This window comes from Erythrolamprus reginae, chromosome 6 (assembly GCF_031021105.1).
Source record: "Erythrolamprus reginae isolate rEryReg1 chromosome 6, rEryReg1.hap1, whole genome shotgun sequence".
NCBI lineage: Eukaryota > Metazoa > Chordata > Lepidosauria > Squamata > Dipsadidae > Erythrolamprus > Erythrolamprus reginae.
The window spans coordinates 41,207,284-41,229,971 of NC_091955.1; the positions used below are offsets into that span (position 1 = coordinate 41,207,284).

The window sequence follows — 22,688 nt, forward strand, 5'->3', positions numbered from 1 at the left end:
TATACTAATATAATTAAGCTTACTTTAGGTAGATAAGTTCTTCTAAAACACATGTATTATTTAGTTGTGAGCAGCCGGCTTTATTTTCTTATCAGGTAGATGAGTTTGTTCTGAAATTAAAATTGGAGAGCACTATATCTGCTGGTAGGAGCTAAATGATAGGAAATATAAGAAATTGTACTAGATTGCATGTTTTATCTATGTACTTGGTTAACGCTATTATTTATGCTAATATAACAGAAGCCATAATTTTGAAACACTAAGAAGGAGGGAAAGGTATTCAAAGCTGTTAGGAATTTTCTGTCGAGACCCAGCATTATATTTAAGATTATGATTTTTAAAAATATTACTAAGGTTGATCGCTTTAAGATCATTTACTCAAACCTATTCATAAGATATTTGAAAAGTATTAAATAAAAGTTAAATTTAAGAAAATGTATGTCTTTAACTTATAAATATACATACTTTGGGAACAAATCTATCATAGCACTAGTACTTAGACTTACATACCACTTCACAATGCTGTACAATCCTCTCCAAACAGTTTACAGAGTCAGCATATTGCCCCCAACAATCTGAGTCCTCATTTTACCAATCTCTGAAGGATGGAAGGATGGGTCAACCTTGAGCCGATAAGAATCAAACTGCAGGCAGCTGGCAGTTAGCAGAAGTAGCTTGCAGTACTGCCTTCTAACCACTGTACCACCCCAGCTCATATTATAATATGTATTCAAGATTAAGTGTACTGTATTTTATTTTTTTTAGCAATTAACTTAATGATTCTAATTAGATCTGGAAACTCCAACATTAAGCCATGTACTCATAAGAAAAAAGGAAAAAAAACACCACGTGACGGCATGATGTTTAGTGATGGCAGTTCCAGTAGTCTCAGTTGCTGTCATTGAGTAAAGTCTAGGTCAGTGGTGGTGAACCTTTTTTCCCTTGGGTGCCAAAAGAGCATGGATGCAGGCTATCACACATGCACAAGTGCCCACACTCATAATTCAATGCCTGGGGAGGGTGAAAACACTTTCCCCCACCCCCTGGAGGCTCTCTGGAGGCTGGAAAGGACCTGTTTCTCAACTTCTGGTGGGCCAGTAGGCTTGTGTTTCACCCTCTCAAGCTCCAAAGGCTTCCCTGGAAGTAGGGGTGGGGTAAAAACACCTTTCCCATCCCCCCAGAAGCTCTCTGGAATCCAAACACACACACCCCAACCTCTTTGCAAGCCAAAAATCAGCTGGCTGGCACACACATGCACATTGGAACTGAGCTAGGGCAACAGCTCGCTTGCTAGCAAATATGGCTCCGCATACCACCCGTGGCACCCGTGCCATAGGTTCGCCATCACTGGTCTATGTGAATCATTAAGCAAAGGTCTTGTGTTACTATAATTTCATTCCAGCTTCTGCATTGAGTTTGCTTGTCAGAAGCTAGCAAGGAAGATCAAATCACAGTCACATGACCATAGGGATGTTGGAATGGCTGTAAGTGTGAGAACCAGTCATAACTTCTTCTTATTCAGTTTCCTTCTAGGTTTGAATGGTAGCTACACAAGTGGTCATTAAGTAAGAAATTTCTGGCGACGTTTCGACGAGGTCTCACTCGTCATCTTCAGGCTGGTGTTTCTGTCCTTGTTCTCAGGCGAACATATATATATATATATACACACATACAGATAGAATTGTCGGCTATCAATAAAATTAACTGCCTTGGAAATGGCCCTGGGTTGGGCCGAGAGGCAAAAAAAGGAGCTGTGATGTTCCTTCAATATACCAGGGTGATTCGACACAAAATGTAACCCTTCCCTGGTACAGAGCTGAAGGGATTGGATACTGTAGCCTAGAGGATAATTCTCTGCCTTACAAGGCAAAGGTTGCAGGTTCAAGTCCCAGTGGGTATGGCTAGCTGATGAGGCCAAAATAAGGCCGAAATAGATCTATCCTAGTCTCCCTTAATTTTCAAATTCAGCTTAAACATGTGACACACACACACACACACACATATATATATATGTGTGTGTGTGTGTGTGTGTGTGTTTTCGTAGATTTTCATGGATACAGGTATGACGGTCTTGGTATATTCGGGTTTCTTCCCGTGTAGGATTTGGAAATTTCTGGCGATGTTTCGACGAGGTCCCACTCGTCATCTTCAGGCTGGTGGTGTTTTAGGGCGAACACTGTGAGACCTGAGCTGCCTTCCTTCTATAAATACTGGTGGCTGGGTGCTGTTGCAGAACATAAGAATGCATTAAAGAAAAAAGAAAAAACCTCCTCCCTTTTCCAACACTTCAAAACTACAGGACATGAAATTGATTTTGAAAGCACCAAATTAATTTCCAAAACAGAACACTACAGCAAAAGAATAATCATGGAAGCCATCGAGATAGAAAAACACCCCCAAAATATGAACAAGCGGGATGATACCTCCCGCTTACCAGACATCTGGAAACCAGCCCTCAAATGTATCCCAGCCATAGAAACCAGACTCAGAATACACATTGCAAAACAATCAAGTAGCCTGCAAGTTCCAACTACTCAGGATATCACGCCTAATCTACAACCATTAACTAATCAGCATACCTCAGCTACATCAACGACCCCAGGCATTACCCCACTGACTCACCAGGAAGTTTCTACACAGCAGGCAATTGCTGAGCCATCAAGCCACACCCAGCCACCAGTATTTATAGAAGGAAGGCAGCTCAGGTCTCGCAGTGTTCGCCCTAGAAGAAGGACAGAAACACCAGCCTGAAGATGACGAGTGAGACCTCGTCGAAACGTCGCCAGAAATTTCCAAATCCTACACGGGAAGAAACCCGAATATACCAAGACCATCATACCTGTACCCGTGAAAATCTACGAATGAATATATATATATATATATATATATATATATATATATATATATATATATATATATATATATATATGTCTCCCTTAATTTTCAAATTCAGCAAAAACATGTGACATATATATATGAAGGTCTTGGCATATTCGGGTTTCTTCCTGTGTAGGATTCAGTGATTTCTGGCAACGTTTCGTTGCCAGGAATCAGTGAATCCTACACGGGAAGAAATTCAGCAAAAACATATGATACATACAGAACATAGTTTGTTGGCTACGAACAAATTAATTGCCTTGAAATGGCCCTGGGTTGGGCCTATAGGCAAAAAGGAACCATGACGTTCCTTCAATATACCAGGGTGATCCAACAGAAAAAACATATATATATATATATATATCACATGTTTTTGCTGAATTTTTAAAATTAAGGGAGACTAGGATAGCACTATTTCGGCCTTGTTCTGGCCTCATCAACTAGCCAGACCTCATATGTTTTTTCTGTTGGATCACCCTGGTATATTGAAGGAACGTCACAGCTCCTTTTTGCCTCTAGGCCCAACGCAGGGCCATTTCAAGGCAGTTAATTTATTCATAGCCAACAAACTATGTTCTGTATGTATCACATGTTTTTGCTGAATTTTTAAAATTAAGGGAGACTAGGATAGCACTATTTCGGCCTTGTTCTGGCCTCATCAGCTAGCCATATATATATATATATGTAGCTAGCCATATATATATAGATTGTTCTGAGTTCGGGTTTTACCCCGTGTAATATTTTGAGTGTCTATGCCACATCACATTCACCATCATCAGGCTGAAGTTGTAAGCTTCATGCTGCTTTGAATATAGTTTTTATATATATACAGTGTGTGTGTGTGTGTTTGTGAGATATATATATATATACACAGGAGCAGAAATGTGATACACACACACACGTCTGTCTGTCTGTCTGTCTGTCTGTCTGTCTGTCTGTCTGTCTGTCTGTCTATCTATCTATCTATCTATCTATCTATCTATCTATCTATCTATCTATCTATAATCCAGTATTACAGGAATCATATACAAAAACATTTCTTATCATTTAATTAAAAATTCCGTTCTTCTTTTGTCGCCCCCAGTCTATTTAAAAACATAGAAGACTGACGGCAGAAAAAGACCTCATGGTCCATCTAGTCTGCCCTTATACGATTTCCTGCATTTTATCTTAGGATGGATATATGTTTATCCCAGGCATTTTTAAATTCAGTTACTGTGGATTTACCAGCGATGTCTACTGGAAAGTTTCTTCCAAGGATCTACTACTCTTTCAGTAAAATAATATTTTCTCATGTTGCTTTTGATCTTTCCCCCAACTAAGCTCAGATTGTGTCCCCTTGTTCTTGTGTTCACTTTCCTATTAAAAACACTTCCCTCCTGAACCTTATTTAACCCTTCAACATGTTTAAATATTTTGATCTTGTCCCCACTTTTCCTTCTGTCCTCCAGACTATACAGATTGAGTTCATTAAGTCTTTCCTGATACATTTTATGCTTAAGACCTTCCACCATTCTTTGGACGCGTTCAATTTTGTCAATATCTTTTTGTAGGTGAGGTCTCCAGAACTGAACACAGTATTCCAGCGCACAATCTCCCTCTTCCTGCTTGTTATACCTCTAGCTATGCAGCCAAGCATCCTACTTGCTTTTCTTACTGCCCGACCACACTGCTCACCCATTTTGAGACTGTCAGAAATCGCTACCCCTAAATCCTTCTCTTCTGAAGTTTTTGTTAACACAGAACTGCCAATACAATACTCAGATTGAGGATTCCTTTTCCCCAAGTGCATTATTTTACATGTGGAGACATTAATCTGCAATTTCCATTGCTTTGACCATTTATCTAGTAAAGCTAAATCATTTACCATATTACACACGCATCCAGGAATATCAACCCTATTGCACATTTTAGAGTCATCGGCAAATAGGCAAACCTTCCCTACCAAACTTCCCCTATGTCACTCACAAACATACTGCGGCTTGACTTCCTGGCTCCAATCCTTCCCCGCAGGGAGGCGGAACCAACTAGGTTGTTCCACCCCAGAAGCCTGATGGATCCAGAGGGCTTTCAGAAGGCGCTTGGGGTTATTCCAGATACACTCGTACACAGTTCGGCAGAGTCTCTGGCTGAGACCTGGAACAAGGCTGCAGCGGAGGCTCTTGACCAAATTGTGCCGTTGTGAACTTTCCGCGGCATTAGACCCCGTAGAGCTCCATGATTCAACGAGGAGCTCCGGGAGTTGAAACACCAGAAGAGATGTCTAGAGAAGCAATGGAGGAAGAGTAAGTCCGAATCCGATCGAACACTTGTAAGAGCTCACATTAAGACTTACAAAGTGGCGCTCAAGGCGGCAAGATGCGCGTATCATGCCGCCTTGATTGCATCAGCAGAATCCTGCCCGGCCGCTCTGTTTAGGGTGACCCGCTCCCTTCTTAATCAGGGGGGAGTTGGGGAGCCCTTGCAGAGTAGTTCCGAGGATTTTAACACGTTTTTTGCTGATAAAATCGCTCGCATCCAAGCGGACCTCGACTCCAATTGGAAAACAGTCGACTGACAACGGGTCAGTTGAGGTGACTGGGGCACGTACTTGTCCACCTGTCTGGGAAGAGTTTGATCTGGTGACACCTGATGAAGTGGACAAAGCCATTAGAGCTGTGAGGTCCGCCACCTGTTTACTGGATCTGTGGCCCTCCTAGCTGGTTTCGGCCAGCAGGTAGGAGACACTGAGCTGGGTCCAGGAGATTGTTAAGGCTTCTTTGGGGAGGGGGTCCTTCCCGGATCCCTACAAGGAGGCACTTGTGCGCCCCTCCTCAAGAAGCCTTCCCTGGACCCAGCCATTCTCAACCACTATCGCTCAGTCTCCAACCTTCTCTTTATGGGGAAGGTTGTTGAGAAGGTGGTGGCGCTCCAGCGGTCCTTGGAAGAAGCTGATTATCTAGGTCCTCAGCAGTCAGGATTCAGGCGCGGCTACAGCACAGAAACTGCTTTGGTCGCGCTGATGGATGATCTCTGGCGGGACAGGGACAGGGGTTTATCCTCTGTCCTGGTGCTTCTTGACCTTTCAGCGGCTTTCGATACCATCAACCATGGTATCCTTCTGCGCCAGCTGGAGGGGTTGGGAATGGGAGGCACTGTCCTTCAGTGGTTCTCCTCCTACCTCTCTGGTCGGTCGCAGTCGGTGTTAGTGGAGAGTCAGAGATCGACCTCTAGTCTTCTCCCTTGTGGGGTGCCCAGGGGTCGGTCCTCTCCCCCCTATTATTTAATATCTACATGAAACCGCTGGGTGAGATCATCCAAGGGCATGGGGTGAGGTATCATCAGTATGCAGATGATACCCAGCTCTACATTTCCACTCCTTGTCCAGTTAGCGAAGCAGTGGATGTGATGTGCCAGTGCCTGGAGGCTGTTGGGGTCTCGATGGGTGTCAACAGACTCAAACTCAACCCTGATAAGACGGAGTGGCTGTGGGTTTTGCCTCCCAAGGACAACCCCATCTGTCTGTCCATTACCCTGGGGGGGGGGAGAATCACTAACCCCCTCAGAGAGGGTCCGCAACTTGGGCATCCTCCTCAACCCACAGCTCACATTAGAGAAACATCTTTCAGCTGTGGCGAGGGGGGCGTTTGCCCAGGTTCGCCTGGTGCACCAGTTGTGGCCCTATTTGGACCAGGAGTCACTGCTCACAGTCACTCATGCCCTCATCACCTCGAGGCCCGACTACTGTAATGCTCTCTACATGGGTCTACCTTTGAAAAGTGTTCGGAAACTTCATATCATGCAGAATGCAGCTGCGAGAGCTATCATCGGCTTTCCTAAATATGCCCATGTTACACCAACACTCTGCAGTCTGCATTGGTTGCCGATCAGTTTCTGGTCACAATTCAAAGTGTTGGTTATGACCTATAAAGCCCTTCATGGCACCGGACCAGAATATCTCCAGGACCACCTTCTGCCGCACGAATCCCAGCGACCAGTTAGGTCTCACGGAGTTGGCTTTCTCCGGGTCCCGTCAACTAAATAATGTCATTTGGCGGGACCCAGGGGAAGAGCCATCTCTGTGGCGGCCCCGACCTTTTGGAACCAACTCCCCCCAGATATCAGAGTTGCCTCCACCCTCCTTGCCTTTCGTAAGCTCCTTAAAACCCACCTCTGTCGTCAGGCATGGGGGAATTGAGACTTTCCCTTCCCCCTAGGCTTATAAAATTTATGCATGGTATGTCAGTATGTATGATTGGTTTCTTAAATTGGTTTTTTTTAAATTAACTTAAATATTAGATTTGTTTACATTGTATTATTGTTGTTGTTAGCCGCCCCAAGTCTATGGAGGGGGGTGGCATACAAATCTGATTAATAAATAAATAATAAATATTAAAAAGAATAGGGCCCAGAACAGACCCTTGTGGCACACCGCTTGTAACCTGTCTCTGCTCAGAGTACTCGCCATTAACAACAACTCTCTGATGTCTACGCTTCAGCCAGCTGCAAATTCACTGAACTATACAGGGATTAAGTCCAATCTTCACTAATTTATCTATCAGCTCTTTATGTAGAACCGTATCAAAGGCTTTGCTGAAGTCCAGATAAGCAATATCCACGGCACCACCTTCATCCAACACCTTTGTGACATAGTCAAAGAAATCAATGAGATTAGTCTGACGTGATTTGCCTTCAATAAAGCCATTCTGATTTGGGTCCAATAAGTTATTGTTTTTTTAGGTGCTGATTTATCCTCTTTTTGAGTAGAGTCTCCATTTTAACTACAACTGATGTCAAGCTAACTGGCCTGTAGTTACCAGCTTCTTCTCTACTGCCCTTCTTGTGGATAGGCACAACACTGGCCATTCTCCAATCCTCAGGAACATCTCCTGTTAACAGGGATTGGTTAAATAAATCAGTCAGTGGGATAGAAATGACAAATCTGAGTTCTTTAAGAATTCTGGGGTGGATGCCATCTGGACCCATTGCCTTATTTATCTTTAATCGTTCAAGTTCTTCTAAGACATCGGCTTCTAAGATCACTGGAGCTGAATCCATACAGCTGGAAGCAATGCTATATCCATCTATAGTATTATACTGTAAGATGTCTTTTGAGAAAACTGAACAGAAGTAGCTATTGAAATGGTCACCGACCTCCTTATTCCCATCAATGCATATATTATTCCCGGTACTAAGCTTCGTGATCCTGCAGTTTTTCTTCTTCCTATCACTAATATATCTGAAGAAGGTTTTATCCCTCTTCTTTACAGATTTGGCTATTTCTTCCTCTTTTGAGGCTTTAGCATCATATATTATCTGTTTCGCCTCCTTCTGTCTCATTTTATACACCTCTCTATCAGCTATACTTCCAGACTTTTTATACCTCCTATAGGCAGCCTTTTTTTCATTGACTATAGCTCTTACATCATTGCTAAACCATAGCGGTTTCTTCTTCCTTTTATCTTTACTTATTTGTCTTACATACAGTCCAGTGGCTTTTAAGATGGCCTTTTTAAATACAGCACTGGGTGCTCTCTCCTGCCATTTTATCCCTCCCCTTTAATTCATTATTTAAATTTATTTATTTATTTATTAGATTTGTATGCCGCTCCTCTCCGTAGACTCGGGGCGGCTAACAATAATAATAAAAACAGCATATAACAAATCTAATATTTAAATTACTAAAAACCCTTATTAAAAACCAAACATGCACACAAACATACCATGCATAAATTGTTTAGTCCTAGGGGGAAGGTATATCTCAATTCCCCCATCCCTGATGACAGAGGTGGGTTTTAAGGAGCTTACGAAAGGCGAGGAGGGTGGGGGCAATCCTGCTCTCTGGGGGGAGTTGGTTCCAGAGGGCCGGGGCTGCCACAGAGAAGGTTCTTCCCCTGGGCCCCGCCAAACGATATTGTTTAGTTGACGGGACCCGGAGAAGGCCAACTCTGTGGGACCTAACTGATCGCTGGGATTCGTGCAGCAGAAGGCGGTCCCGGAGCTATTCTGGTCCGATGCCATGAAGGGCTTTATTGGTCATAACCAACACTTTGAATTGTGACTGGAAACTGATCGGCAACCAATGCAGACTGTGGAGTGTTGATATAACATGGGCATATTTAGGGAAGCCCATGATTGCTCTCGCAGCTGCATTCTGCACGATCTGAAGTTTCCGAACACTCTTCAAAGGTAGCCCCATGTAGAGAGTGTTACAGTAGTCGAGCCTCGAGGTGATGAGGGCATGAGTGACTGTGAGCAGTGACTCCTGGTCCAAATAGGGTCGCAACTGGTGCACTAGGCGGACCTGGGCAAATGCCCCCCTCGCCACAGCTGAAAGATGTTTCTCTAATGTGAGCTGTGGATCAAGGAGGACGCCCAAGTTGCGGACCCTCTCTGAGGAGGTCAGTGATTCCGCCCCCCAGGGTGATGGACGGACAGATGGAATTGTCCTTGGGAGGCAAAACCCACAGCCACTCTCTCTTATCAGGGTTAAGTTTGAGTCTGTTGACACCCATCCAGACCTCAACAGCCTCCAGGCACCGGCACATCACATCCACTGCTTCGTTGACTGGACATGGGGTAGAGATGTACAACTGGGTATCATCCGCATATTGATGATACCTCACCCCATGCCCTTGGATGATCTCGCCCAGCGGTTTCATGTAGATATTAAATAGCAGGGGGCAGAGGACCGACCCCTGAGGCACCCCACAAGGGAGAAGACTTAGAGGTCGATCTCTGACCCTCCACTAACACCGACTGCGACCGACCAGAGAGGTAGGAGGAGAACCACTGAAAGACAGTGCCTCCCACTCCCAACCCCTCCAGCCGGCGCAGAAGGATACCATGGTCGATGGTATCGAAAGCCACTGAGAGGTAGGACAGAGGATAAACCCCTGTCCTGGGCCCGCCAGAGATCATCCATCAACGTGACCAAAGCAGTTTCTGGGCTATAGCCGGACCTGAATCCTGACTGCTGAGGGCCTAGGCTTCTCCCAAGGACCACTGGAGTTGGAGCGCCACCACCTTCTCAACAACCTTCCCCATGAAGCGAAGGTTGGAGATTGGCCGGTAGTTGTTAAGAATGGCTGGGTCCAGGGAAGGCTTCTTGAAGAGGGGGCGCACAAGTGCCTCCTTGTAGGGATCTGGAAAGGGATTAGGGTGTTTCCAATTTCGGGTGATGCCATTTGGCCTGAAAGGTGCCCCTGCCATGTTTATGCAGTACATAAATGAAGTTCTACATGCCCATCTCTACAACGGGGTTCTTATCTAGTTAGATGACATCCTTATCTACAGCCAGAACCTCCCTGATCACGTCACGTTGGTGAGGCAAGTCTTGAAGAAGCTTTTGTCTGCTAAGCTCTATGTGAAACTTTGCAGTACCTAATTCATTGGAAGGGGTACCCTCTGTCGGTGGCTACCTGGGTAAAGAGTCAGGATATCAATGCTGATAGGTTAGTCAAGCAGTTCCATGAGAATTATCCGAACTAGCCAAAGGGTCCCGGAGGGGGAAGGTAGGATGGTTTGCAACAGTACTAATGCCTATACTTATTCATCATTACAGGAGATGGGTTTTGCAGGAAGGGAGGCCGCCTGTCAGGCCCAAAGTCATTATGTGAAGTCCAAGGTGGGCCTGACACTGCTTGGGAGTGAGAGAGATAGAGAGAGAGATGCCACCACACATTCCTTTCTTCAGATGCCATAGTAACAAACATAGAAAGGAATCAGGAATCCTGCATAGGATTGGCCCTCATAACTGCACTTGTGGGTGTGGGGATGTGAGATGAGGTTTTGACCCGGATGTAATCAGAGTTGGAATGATTCCAGTCGAATCCAGACATGGCGGTTAATAAATCCTACCCGGTGAGAATCACAGGCATGGAATTGTTTTATTTCTTGGAATGCCATTTTGGTTCGCTAACACCTTGATTGGTACACGTATATACAATTACAGGCAAGATATAAAGAAGATAATAAAGAAGGTATAACTTTTGAAAAAACTAAACTAGATGAAATTTTGTTTGGCTCAGATGAGCATATGATAAAAAAAAATTATGATTATTTTTTATCTATTGATTTAGAATTTGAACAAGTTAAAGATACAATGATAAAGTGGATGAAGAATATAGGATATTCAAAAGATAGAGATAAGTGGCAACAAATTTGGGAGATAAATTATAAAATGTCAATATGAACAGCGTATACGGAGAATATATATAAAATATTTTATAGATGACACTAGAAAGATTAGCAAAAATGTTTAAGAATAGATCAATGAAATGCTGGAAATGTAATCAGTTATCAGGCTCTTTTTATCATATGTGATGGACATGCACAGAAGTTAAGAAATTTTGGAAAGAGATTCAGCAATGGATACAGAAGATTTTGAAAAGGACTATTGAATTTAAACCAGAAATATTCTTATTAGGTATTTTACCAGAAAATTTTAATAAAGAAGAAACATATTTGATTATACATATTTTAACAGCAGCTAGAATAGCATATGCACAAAATTGGAAGCTAAATAAAATTCCAGATGAAAGAGAAATATTATGTAAGATTTTAGATAGTGCTGAAATGAATAGGCTTTCTTTAAAACTTAAAAGATAAAGAGGAGTGTGATTACTATAAAATTTGGAGAAAGTTTTATGAATGGCTGGAAACTAAAAATAACTGGGAAGTATTTTCTTTTACTTACTTTTGAAGAAATACATGATTATTTAATTTTAATCTATTAAAGACCCAGATGACGAAATAAGGACGGGTGGCAGCATTAGATAAGGAGTTAACACAGAAATGAAAGGATTAAATTAGATATTGAGTTAAGATGTTAAGATGTTTATGTTTTAAATAGAAAAAGGGAATATAAGGGACTAGATTTTATAATATTATTTTTAGATGAAATATATCTCATGTGTGGTTAATTTTAATTAACTTAGAAAAGAAGAGGATAAAAAGTACATATTGAAAGTATTATTAGGCTTTTTTCTCTCTGAATGTTTAACATATCTAAGAAATATTATTAATTATTATTTTAAGCATTGATTCTGTGTTTTTTATTGCTCATGTTGTTTTATTGTATGTTAAAAGAAAATTAAAGAAAAACAATTATACCCCCCCTCCCAAAATATATATATACAGTATATATATAATCCAATCTATTCCATTCATTTTCATTTTTAAAAACATTTTTTTAGTGACCAATCATTTGTATAATGTCAGGCTTTCACATAGCCAAGCCACAAATGCCATTTAGATTTTTTCTCTTAATTAAAAATCTTCATCATGGATTAATTCAACTTTTCATCTAATAAGTCATAATTTTTAATATATTTTTATCATATAAATTAGGATCATTTCTTATTTGATAATTTGTCAAATCAAGAATTGCCCATCTATAATATAAGAAAAAAATGCACATACACAAAAAAGAAAACCCTAAGGAAACCCCAAAAACAATTTCTCAAGAGTCTTTTCATATTAATAATATATCATCAAGCCTTGAATTATTCATATTACCTTGACCATTACATTGTATTTTCTTATGTTCAAAAAACCCTTTTAGACAATCTCAGAAGTGTACTTGCTTTTTTCAGGCAGGACTTTACTTTTAATGAATTTATCTTATAAGGTTAATTTGTAAAATATATTTGCTTATTAAAAAGGACAAAAACAACAAAAAAGACATTAAAGCAAAAAGGAAAGAAAGAAAAAGTCAAGAAAGCGATCAAACAAGGAGGTCTCTCAAGTATTAATAATATGCAAATTATTTACCCTCCAGTCCAATAGTTAAATTATTCTTAAGTGCACATTAAAATATCAAAAATAAAAATTGGAAACAAAATATTATCAGTATCTATTGTTCTAGAGATTTAAAAACCAATACCAATTTAAAGAGTGAACCCTCTGTATCTAGACATTATAGTAATTGTATGTCTCAATTTCTTTCAAGGTTGCTGCTGGAAATGTTATTAATATGCTTTGGCAACTTATGGAAAATAGCCTTGAGGAACTTAAGCTGCTTCAAACTGTTCTTGTATTACTAACAACCAATACTGTTGTCCATGATGAAGTGCTTTTTAAGGTAATGATTGTGTGCTCTTCAGAATGAATTAATGACAAAATGACATCAACTAATTTTATCTGTATCAGAATGACTCAGTCCCTGAATTTCTCTGGCCATGTTTTTGTGTACAATCACAGCAAGGGAAATCAACAGGAAAATTACATACCATTATAGATTTACATAGGGCTACCTTCAAAGAGCATTCGGAAACTACAAATTGTGTAGAACGCAGCCGTGCTAGCAATCATGGGTTTGCCCAGGCAAGAACATATCTCTCCAACACTCCGCGGACTGCATTAGCTGCCAATTGGTTTCCGGACGCATTTCAAAGTGTTGGTTATGACGTATAAAGCCCTACATAACATCAGGCCAGAATACCTATGGGACCACCTTCTGCCACATGAATCCTAGTGACCGGTCAGGTCCCACAGAGTCAGCCTTCTCCACGTCCTGTCAAATAGACAATGTCATTTGGTGCAGCCTAGGAGAAGAGCCTTCTCTGTGGGGTCCCGGCCCTCTGGAATCAGCCCCCCCCAGAGATTCCTACTGCCCCCCACCTCCTCGCCTTCGACAAGAATCTTAAAGACTCAATTATGCCGCCAGGCTTGATGCCACTAGCCCCTTGGCCGATGATGGTGTTGAGAGTAAGTTGACCGAATGGGAATGGCTGTTTTTTTAATGTTTTGGGGGGGGGGGGGGGTTAGATTATAAATTTAAATTAATTGGATTTAGGACGTTATATATTGTTCCGTTATATGTTGTAAGCTGCCCCTGAGTCCTAGGAGAGGGGCGGCATAAAAATCAAGTAAATAAATAAATAAATAAATACTACTGCAATCTTATATAAAAGTTTCACATCTTTTTTTCCTACTCTCAAAAATCTTATATGAAGTTATTACTAATCAATTGTATGAATATTTTTATTATAAAAAGAAAGCAATCTAATAACTGTAAATGTTTAGCATATTCTGCCTTAGCTACTTTCTTTCCTTAAATAAAAGATGTGGTTTCTGGGTTCTTGTTGTTAAAACCATAGCAAAGTTTTAAAAATCTAAAATTCCATTTCTCCTGTGGGCTGCTGTGAGGGTCCAAGCAATGGGTTAAATCTCGGTCAGGTGATTCAGCACTGACTTGATTATCATAATTGAAACACATCCTCTGTGCACCACTGGAGAAGCCTGCCAGTTTCAAAACTTAGTTGGTGAAAGAGGACATGTTTTTTCACTAGCTCTATTAATTGAATGTTTTTACTATTGTTTGGACTCTCTTTTCACAGGTTTGTATTTTTTTAATAACTGAAGAGTGGGCTGGTCAGTTGGGGAGCTAAAAAAACCTGCCACTCCTAATGGTGGATGGAGTCCCTGATCTATGCAGCTACACTCCAGAGTGGCTAAGGGTCTCTGCCCTGTGTGGCTATATTTATTTATTTATTTATTAGATTTGTATGCCGCCCCTCTCCGTAGACTTGGGGCGGCTAACAACAACAATATAATGGCTATAACCATTCCAAGGCTTTTTGGGCTGTTTTCCTTATTTTCCTGGGAGTCCCTGTCTCATGAGCAAAGTCCAGCCTCCACGTACCACTGTAAACACAAAGGTTTCTTACTGCCTCTCAGCTGACGATTGGGTAAGCCGAAGCAGCATTTTAGCATGCTGCCCCCTTCTCAGCATTTTTATAATAAACTTGCTGGAAGGGCAAAATTGCTACTGGAGTACCTGTTTCACCTGCAATCAGATCTGGAAGCTATCAGAGGCTGCTGAGTGTCTTTGCCTTGGTTTGGGCAGCTTGTCACGAAGTTGTCATTGTCGGCCATTTTGAAAAGTTGTTACTGGGCAGACTACATGTGCAGGCAGCAACCATTTTGAATGGCCAGTAATGGAAGCACTTTGCTCTTACGTTACCGGTGGCCATTTTGAAAGAGGAAAAATGCTGTTTCAGTCCATTTGCCACTGGGAATTTTACCTGAACAATTTCTCCTTGCTAGTCTGGGCATCAGATTTCTCTGGCTTTGCTTATCACCTTGCAGCAAAACTGTTAGTGGCAAACCCTGCAGCTGCACAAGACCCCACTTTGACGGAACGCAGGATGTACCCCGGTAGCCAGACTTGTATTTTCAGCTGTAGTGCCCTCAGAAGTGGCTGAATGTCTCTCACCTGATGACAGAGAGGCTGAATTGATCCTCTGAAAGTCTCGCCAAGTGGCTGCCTAGTCATTATATGAATCAGGGAAATGCAGTCTAACTGCACCTAACTGCACCAGAATCCCAAATTGCTGGCAGCATCTGCAGATGCAACACTCAATGCAGCCAAGTGCACTCTCCAAGCCATGGTGACAAATGGCACTTCTCATTGTATGTTATGGCTTCGCAACAGCAGGCTGGTTACTCGTTCCAAATGGCAGCTTGCAAAATTATTGCCAAATTATTTGGCGAAACTCTGGATGCTATCCTCGTGGAAGACAAAGTAAAGTCCTTCCCAGGAGCCAAAGGGCACTCTATTCCGTTCTACCATTGGCAGCCCTTTCGACAGGAACCTTCCTTTGGGGACCCCAACACCAGAGATCGTATTACTAGGAGGCAGAACGCCAAGACAGGTTCAATAGCAGAGACAGAGGCCAAACCTTTTCCCAGTCCAGATGTTTCTTCCGAGGCTCTGGACCCAGAGGATTGAGAAGGTTCAAATGACAGACCTTCCCATTGGAGGCAGGCTTCAGTTCTTCATTGTCCAATGGGAGGCCACATTTTTTGATTCCTGGGCCCTGCAAACAATCTGATCAGGGCTCAGGATAGATTTCATAGCCTACCCTCCCACCAAATTCATCCAATGTTCAGTTCCTACTGAAGCCACCAAATGAGCATTAATGCAGGCAGAAATCAACCATCTTTTCCAGATAGAGGCCATAGAGAGGGTGCCACAAGGTCAAGAGTGATTCGGCTTTTATTCCATTCTGTTCCTGGTCCCCAAGAGCTCATCGGGATGGAGAGCCATCCTGAACCTGAAACAACTCAATGTCTACATCATATACAAATGCTTCAAAATGCACTCCTTATCTTCCATCTTGGGGTAAATCAGATATCGAGATTGGTTAACCTCCATCAATCTGTTCCAGTTTGCCAGTCCCATCAGCAGTTTCTCCGGTTTTGGTACCGGGGGCCTGTTACCAATACCGGGCCCTTCCATTCGGCTTGTCATCAGCCCCCAGGACATTTACCCAATTGTTGGATGTGGTGGCGGCATCCCTCCAAGTTCATCCACTACGCCTCCAGTGCTATTTGGACAACATCATAATCCAATTGAAGTTCTCCCAGGGCGACCTCCACCATACCATCTTAACTTTGCAGACCCACAACGTTTCGATGAACTTTGCAAAAAGCCACCTGACACCGACCACTTCTCTGCTGCAACTTGTGGCCATCATCGACACAGTGAATTGCGAGGGGGTCCTTTCTCAGTATTCTCTCCTTTATCTCAAAAGTACACCAATGACAACGAGCTCCGGTCTCTTTACTTTCCCAGTTCCTGGGCAAGTTCATTTCCTGCATTGGAATAGTTCCCTGGGCACATCTCCATGCTCGACCAGTCCAGTGGGCTCTTCTTCCATTCCAGTGTTGTGGCACCAGCCATCCCAGTGTTGTGGCACCAGCCATCCCAGTGTTGTGGCACCACTCTTGGTGCCATTCCAAGTTCTCCACTCCCCCACCTGGTGGTCTTCCCGGGCACTGCTAAAGGGATGTTCCTTTCTGGAGCCCACCAGAGTAACTGTGACAACAGATGTAAGTCTGTTTGGTTGGGGAGCTCACCTGGGATCTCTATTAAACCAGGGATGTTGATCATAGGCAGAACTGTCAGACACCAACATCAATTTCCTGGAGCTGAGAGCATTGAATCTAGCTCTGTCACTTTGCATCCTCCTTACAGAACCAACATATCCTAGTTCTCACATATAACATATCGGCCCATTCGCACATCAGTTGACAGGAAGGCACGAGATTGCAGTACCTTATATAGGAGAGGGAGGACTTAGGCCACTGGGAGGAGTCACATGTCCTGTCACTCCAGGCACAACCCATTTCTGGAGTTCACAACCTGCAGGCAGATTGGATGAGCTGAACCACGGTAGACTCAGCAGAATGGCGCCTCCACCCGGCTGTGCTCCAGGATTTGTGCCAGAGGTTCAGATGTTTTCAAGTGAACTTGATTGCCACTCCCAGCAACACACACCTTCAGAGATTTTACTCCAGATTCCCAGCACAGGGAACAGAAAGGGCCAGTGCTTTATGCAATCCTTGGCCTCCAGGACTGCTTTACGCATTTCCCCCTCTTCCCCTCATACCTCATGTGATTCAGAAGTTGCTGGTGGAGGGTGCAGAAATTTTTCTAGTCACACCCCATTGGCCACGTTGAAGCTGGTATGCGGATCTAGTGGATCTCTCAATGTCTGAGCCTTGGTGAATGTCAGATTCTAGGACTTCCCTCAGCCAGGAATCTCTACTCCACCCGGAGCCACAATGGCTCCAGCTGACCCTTTGGCACTTGAAGGGAACCTATTGAGAGCAGGGGAACTGCCAGAAGAGTCATAGTTACTATCAAAGCCTCCTGAAGGGGGTTGACGAGACATATCTATGATTCCACATGGTCAGCCTATTGCTCCTTCTGCAGACAGCCTCAATTTGATCCCTTTACTTCTTTTATTTATTTATTTATTAGAGTTGAGAGGGACCTTGCAGGTCATCAAGTCCAACACCTTGCTCAAACAGGAAATATTACACCACCCCAGCCAGATGGCAGTTCAATTTCCTTTTGAATGTGTCAAGTGATGGGGCGTTCACAAGCTCTGCTGGCAGGCCATTTCACTGGTTGATTACTCTCACCATCAAAAAGTTCTTCCTTATCTCCAGATTGAATCTCCCTTTGGTCATTTTCCATCCGTTGCTCCTGGCCTGGCCGTCTGGTGCCCTGGAAAATAGTGTGACCCCCCCCTCCTCTGAGTGGCAACCATCCAAATATTCATGTACTGCTATCATGTCCCCTCTGGCCCTCCTTTTTGCTAGACTATCCATGCCCAGTTCCAATAACCTCTCTTCGTATGTTTTGGTTTCCAGTCCCCTTGTCATTCTGGTTGCTCCTTTCTGTACTTTCTCTAGAGTGTCAATGTTCTTTTTGTAGTGGGATGACCAAAATTGAATGCAGTACTCTAGGTATGGTCTAACTAGGGCATTAGAGTGGTATTAGTACCTCCTTAGTCTTGGAATGTATCCCTCTGTTGATTCAGTTTAATCCCACTTTTTCCCATTGTAGAATAGTAGGTTGTGGTCTACTTTATCAAAAGTTTTACTAAAGTCCAAATATATTAGGTCTATTGCACTACGCTGGTCTACTGATTTGGTTATGGTGTTGAAGAATGTTATGAGATTGGTTTGGCATGATTTATTCCTGACAAACTTATGTTGGCTATTGGTTATCATCTTGTTTGTTTCTACCTAGTGGCAGAGCTGTTTTTTCTGATTACCGTACTTTTCAGTGTATAAAACGCACTGGTGTATAAGACACACCTAGATTTTAGAGGACGAAAAAGGGAAAAAGTGTGTTGAATACTTTGTAGTACCGTGTTTCCCCGATAGTAAGACCCCCCTGATTGTAAGACATATGGGGGGTTTCAGGGGGGTCGGCTAATGTAAGCCATACCCCGAAAGTAAGACATATGTCTTACTTTCGGGGAAACACGGTACCTCGACATACGTCCCCCCCGCCATTGTCCCCCCCCGCCGCCGCCTGCAAGCGCTCTGCCAGGCGGCTCTCCCCGCTCCGTGCCTCCTTTATTTCTGGGTCTGCGGAGGGAGGGAGGGTTCCGGCCTTCCGAAGCGGCGCTGGGCGAAAGGGGGCGGGCGGGCAGCGGCAGAAGGTGAGAGGTGCCTCTTCCATATGCCGGAGAGCCGGAGAAGGGGGCGTCCGGACCTCCCCACCCCCAGCAGAAGCCAAGGGGGGGGGCCTTTCAAGCGGCGCTGGGCAAAAGAGGGCGGGCGGCCAGCAGCAGAAGGCGAGAGGTGCCTCCTTCTCCGGATCTCCGGCAGATCGAGCACGCGAAGAGGCACCTCTCGCCTTCCGCCGCTGCTGGCCGCTCTCTTTCGCCCAGCGTCGCTTCGGAAGCCGCCAAACGCCGTCAGGGGGGCGCTTGGCGACCGCCTCTCCGCTCGCCAAGTGCCGCTCGCCAAGCGCCCCCCTGACGGCGTTCGGTGGCTTCCGAAGCGACGCTGGGCAAAAGAGGGCGGCCAGCAGCGGCGGAAGGTGAGAGGTGCCTCTTCGCACGCTCGATCTGCAACCGAGCGCGGACGTCGGCCACCTGTCCCGCTCCCCCGAGTTCGCGCCCCGTTCTCGGCTTGGCAGCCCGCGCGACTTCCCCAACAAGGCCGACAAGGGTGCGGCGGAGGCGGCAGCAGCCCTCCACTTCCGTCCCAGCACGAAGGCACTCCTTGCCTTCCCTGCCCGCCCCCGGGTCACACACTTTGGGGTTGCTGCTGCTGCTGCCGGTGGTCGGTCGGTCAGAGCAGCTTCCTCTCCAACCAGGCCAGGTCGGCGGCAGCACTGGGGGCGGCTGCACTTCCTGCACGAACCCAACTTTCCCATTGGCCGCCCGCGAGCCTGCTCGGCCGGCCCCCAGCCAGCTGCTTCGCCGCCGGCTCATGATTCACAGACGTTTCTCCTTTGTTGGGGAAGTCGCGCGGGCTGCGAAGCCGAGAACGGGGCGCGAACTCGGGGGAGCGGGACAGGTGGCCGACGTCCGCGCTCGGTTGCCAGACCCTCGGTTGCCACACAGGTAATGTGACTCTTCCGGCTCGGGACTCTCTTTTTTTTTTTTTGCGCTTTTCTTTTCTTTGCAACCGGCCGTGAAGGAGAAAGAAAGAGGTCGGGTTGTGTGAAAGAGGCCGGGGTTGGGGGAAGGGGAGAGGTAAGATGTGATTGGTTTTTTTTTTTTTTGCAACGCCGCTCCGTTGGGGAAAGAGGGAAGGTGGTTCGCTCGGAGTTGGGGCTGAACGGAAGCGCGTGGAGAAGCCCAACCTTGGGGTGGGGTGGGGGAGAAGGGAGAGCAAGGAGGGCCATTGTGCATTGCCAGCAGGAGGCGGTGGCGCCGGTGGCTCGGCTGCAAGTGGCCAGCGAGGCCGACCGGCTCCGAGGCGAGCGGCCGGAGCTGCGCCCTCCTTCGCCCGCCTCCTTTCCAATGTAAGACATACCCCGAAAGTAAGACATAGTGGGGCTTTTGGGGGTAAAAAGAAAGTAAGACACTGCCTTACTTTCGGGGAAACACGGTATTAAATAGTAATAGTAACCTCTCCAGCCACGAGGGGGTGGATTTGTGGCTCCCGGTGTTTTCTGTGGGAAATTTCTCCCTTCCTTCTTTCCTTCTTTCTCTCCCTCCATCCTTCCTTTCGCTCCACTTCTCTCTTTCCCTCCCTCTCTCTTTCCCTTTTCTTTCCTTCTCTTCACTTCTCTCTCTTTTCCCTCTCTCATTCTCTCCCTCCAGGCCTCATTTCTGTGTTTTACAGCCAGATGAGTAGGATCACCTCCTCTCCTTGCACTATGCGCTGCGATCTCTCTCTGGCAGGGTTCCGCCCCCCCCCCCCATGATGCGCCGAGTGGATGTCCTGCCCGGTTCTCCACAGCTGAGGAATGTTGCCAAGGCCACCCAGCAGCCCTCGTTGGGAGGCCGGCAACTCACCCCTAGGAATGCCCCCAAAGGCAGGAGATTGGAGTGGGGGCTGATGGAGCCAAGCCCCCCTCCGGCCGGACGATCAGGGCCGCACCACAGGCCTCCTCTGCTGATTGGATGTGCTGAGGGGAACCCCTGGCCGCTTCTCCATCTGCAGGGAATCTTCCTTGCGAGTGGCTCCCGGAGGCGCCGCTCCGCACTGAGCAGCAAAGCGTCGCATTCCAGGTGGCTGGCGGGGCCTCTAGGTGGCAGGAATAAGGGGGACACACCGCCTGAGTTAGCTGATCCTGGCAGAGACAGTGGCGGCGGCGAAAGTATGGGGCGTGAACGTGATGTTCCTGGAGCTGTTGCTCCTCGAAGGGAAGTCGCCAGAGCCCCCTCAGCAGTTGCCGCCACCACCACTGTCTCCGCCGGGACCAGTTAACTCAGGCAGCACCACCAATTTAAGACCTCTAGTTGTTCACAGGTATCTTTCTTGGGACCTGTCACTCGTCTTGGCCTCACCTCCTCGGCATTTGAACCGCTACATACGGCTTCCTCTTCGAATCCTCTCCATCAAGACAGCCTTGTTGGTGGCTATCACTTTGGCCAGATGGTTTTCCGAAATTGTGGCACTTTTGTTGAGAAAGGACCTATGTTATTATTATTATTATTATTATTATTATTATTATTAAATTATTATGTTTGTTCCACCTAGACAGGGTGGGGTGGTCCTTCGAACGGGCCCGTCTTTCATTCCTAAAGTGAATACTTGGTTTCACTGTACCCAAAAAATCGTTCTTCTGGACTTCTGCTCTCATCCACATCATCCTTTAGAGCAGAGGTAGGCAAAGTTGGCTATATTTTGACATGTGGACTTTGACTCCCAGAATTCCTGAGCTAGCATGATTGGCTCAGGAATTCTGGGAGTTGAAGTCCACAAGTCATAGGAGAGCCAATTTTGCCTACCCCTGCTCTAGAGCATTGCTGGCAATCAATTTATGTCATACAGACCCTCAAGATCTATATCAAATGCACGTCTTCCTTCCGCAGATCAGAAGCATTCTTCGTGGCCTTTCAATCAGCTTCCATAGGTTGCAAAGTGTCATCCCAGACAATTAGTTGATGGCTCAAGGCTTGTATTACACAAGCTTATGAATCACAGGCATTCCATCCGCAGCACAGCCACAGCTGTGGCTTGGGCCATGCAGGCCTCCATTGAGGATATCTGCAAGGCAGCCTATATGGGCCTCTCCATCGTTCTTTGTCAAGAACTATAAACAGAATTCCTACGCATCGACTGAAGCAGTATTTGGAAGGCGAGTGCTCCAAAGAGTTTGCTCTACAGTGTCATCCCTGGACCGGCCTTCTCCTACACATGACTCTTAGGCTTGGGCACATTGCTTGGACTCTCGCAGCAGTGCACAGAAGAACTACCGTTGTCTTACCTGAATGGTCTTCTCTGCGCTGCATAGAGAGTCCAAACCCACCTGGGCTGTTACGGTCCAGGGCTGCATTGATCTGATTTACACATCCTCCTTGGTTTTCCTCATTTTGAAACTGGTGAGCTTCTCCAGTGATGCACAGAGGGCATGTTTCAATTATCATAATTAACTTATCCTCAATCAGCTGACCGATATTTAAACCATTGCTTGGACTCTATGCGGCACACAGAGAAGACCAATCAGGTAAAACAAAAGCAGTTCTATCAATCTGTACAAATTCTGAGTCCCTCTCAAGTGTAATTTGGAAAGTAACAGCTTTATAAGACTTTCAGAACTCAATGCTTTTGGGAGATTTTGCCCAGTAACTCTAGAACTGTGTGCAGGGCCGTGCATATTTAATATCTAATATCTGAGAAATATTTGCTATATATACTATCTGGGTTGCAACAATCCAATGACCACTAACACACACAGAGAGAGAGAGAGAGGGAGAGAGAGAGAGAGAGAGAGAGAATTTCTACCCTCTAATAGAGGCCTATATTATTGCAGTCCAGTTGTAATATGCCCATGTTTGCATTGCGAAAGGGTAGATATGCCAGGCAGCAAATGATAATTAGAGTGCATTTGGATTTTATTT

General features: G+C 45.0%; 1 protein-coding gene across 6 annotated transcripts in view; it reads left to right on the forward strand.

The window, feature by feature from the left end:
* Positions 1–22,688, forward strand: part of MON2 (MON2 homolog, regulator of endosome-to-Golgi trafficking) — a 331,402-nt gene that overhangs the window by 36,893 nt on the left and 271,821 nt on the right. For all 6 annotated transcript variants that reach the window (XM_070755596.1, XM_070755593.1, XM_070755594.1 and 3 more), the window contains one exon: positions 12,809–12,940. In XM_070755596.1, coding sequence (XP_070611697.1) covers positions 12,809–12,940 — 132 coding nt within the window. The remainder of the gene's footprint in view (positions 1–12,808; positions 12,941–22,688) is intronic.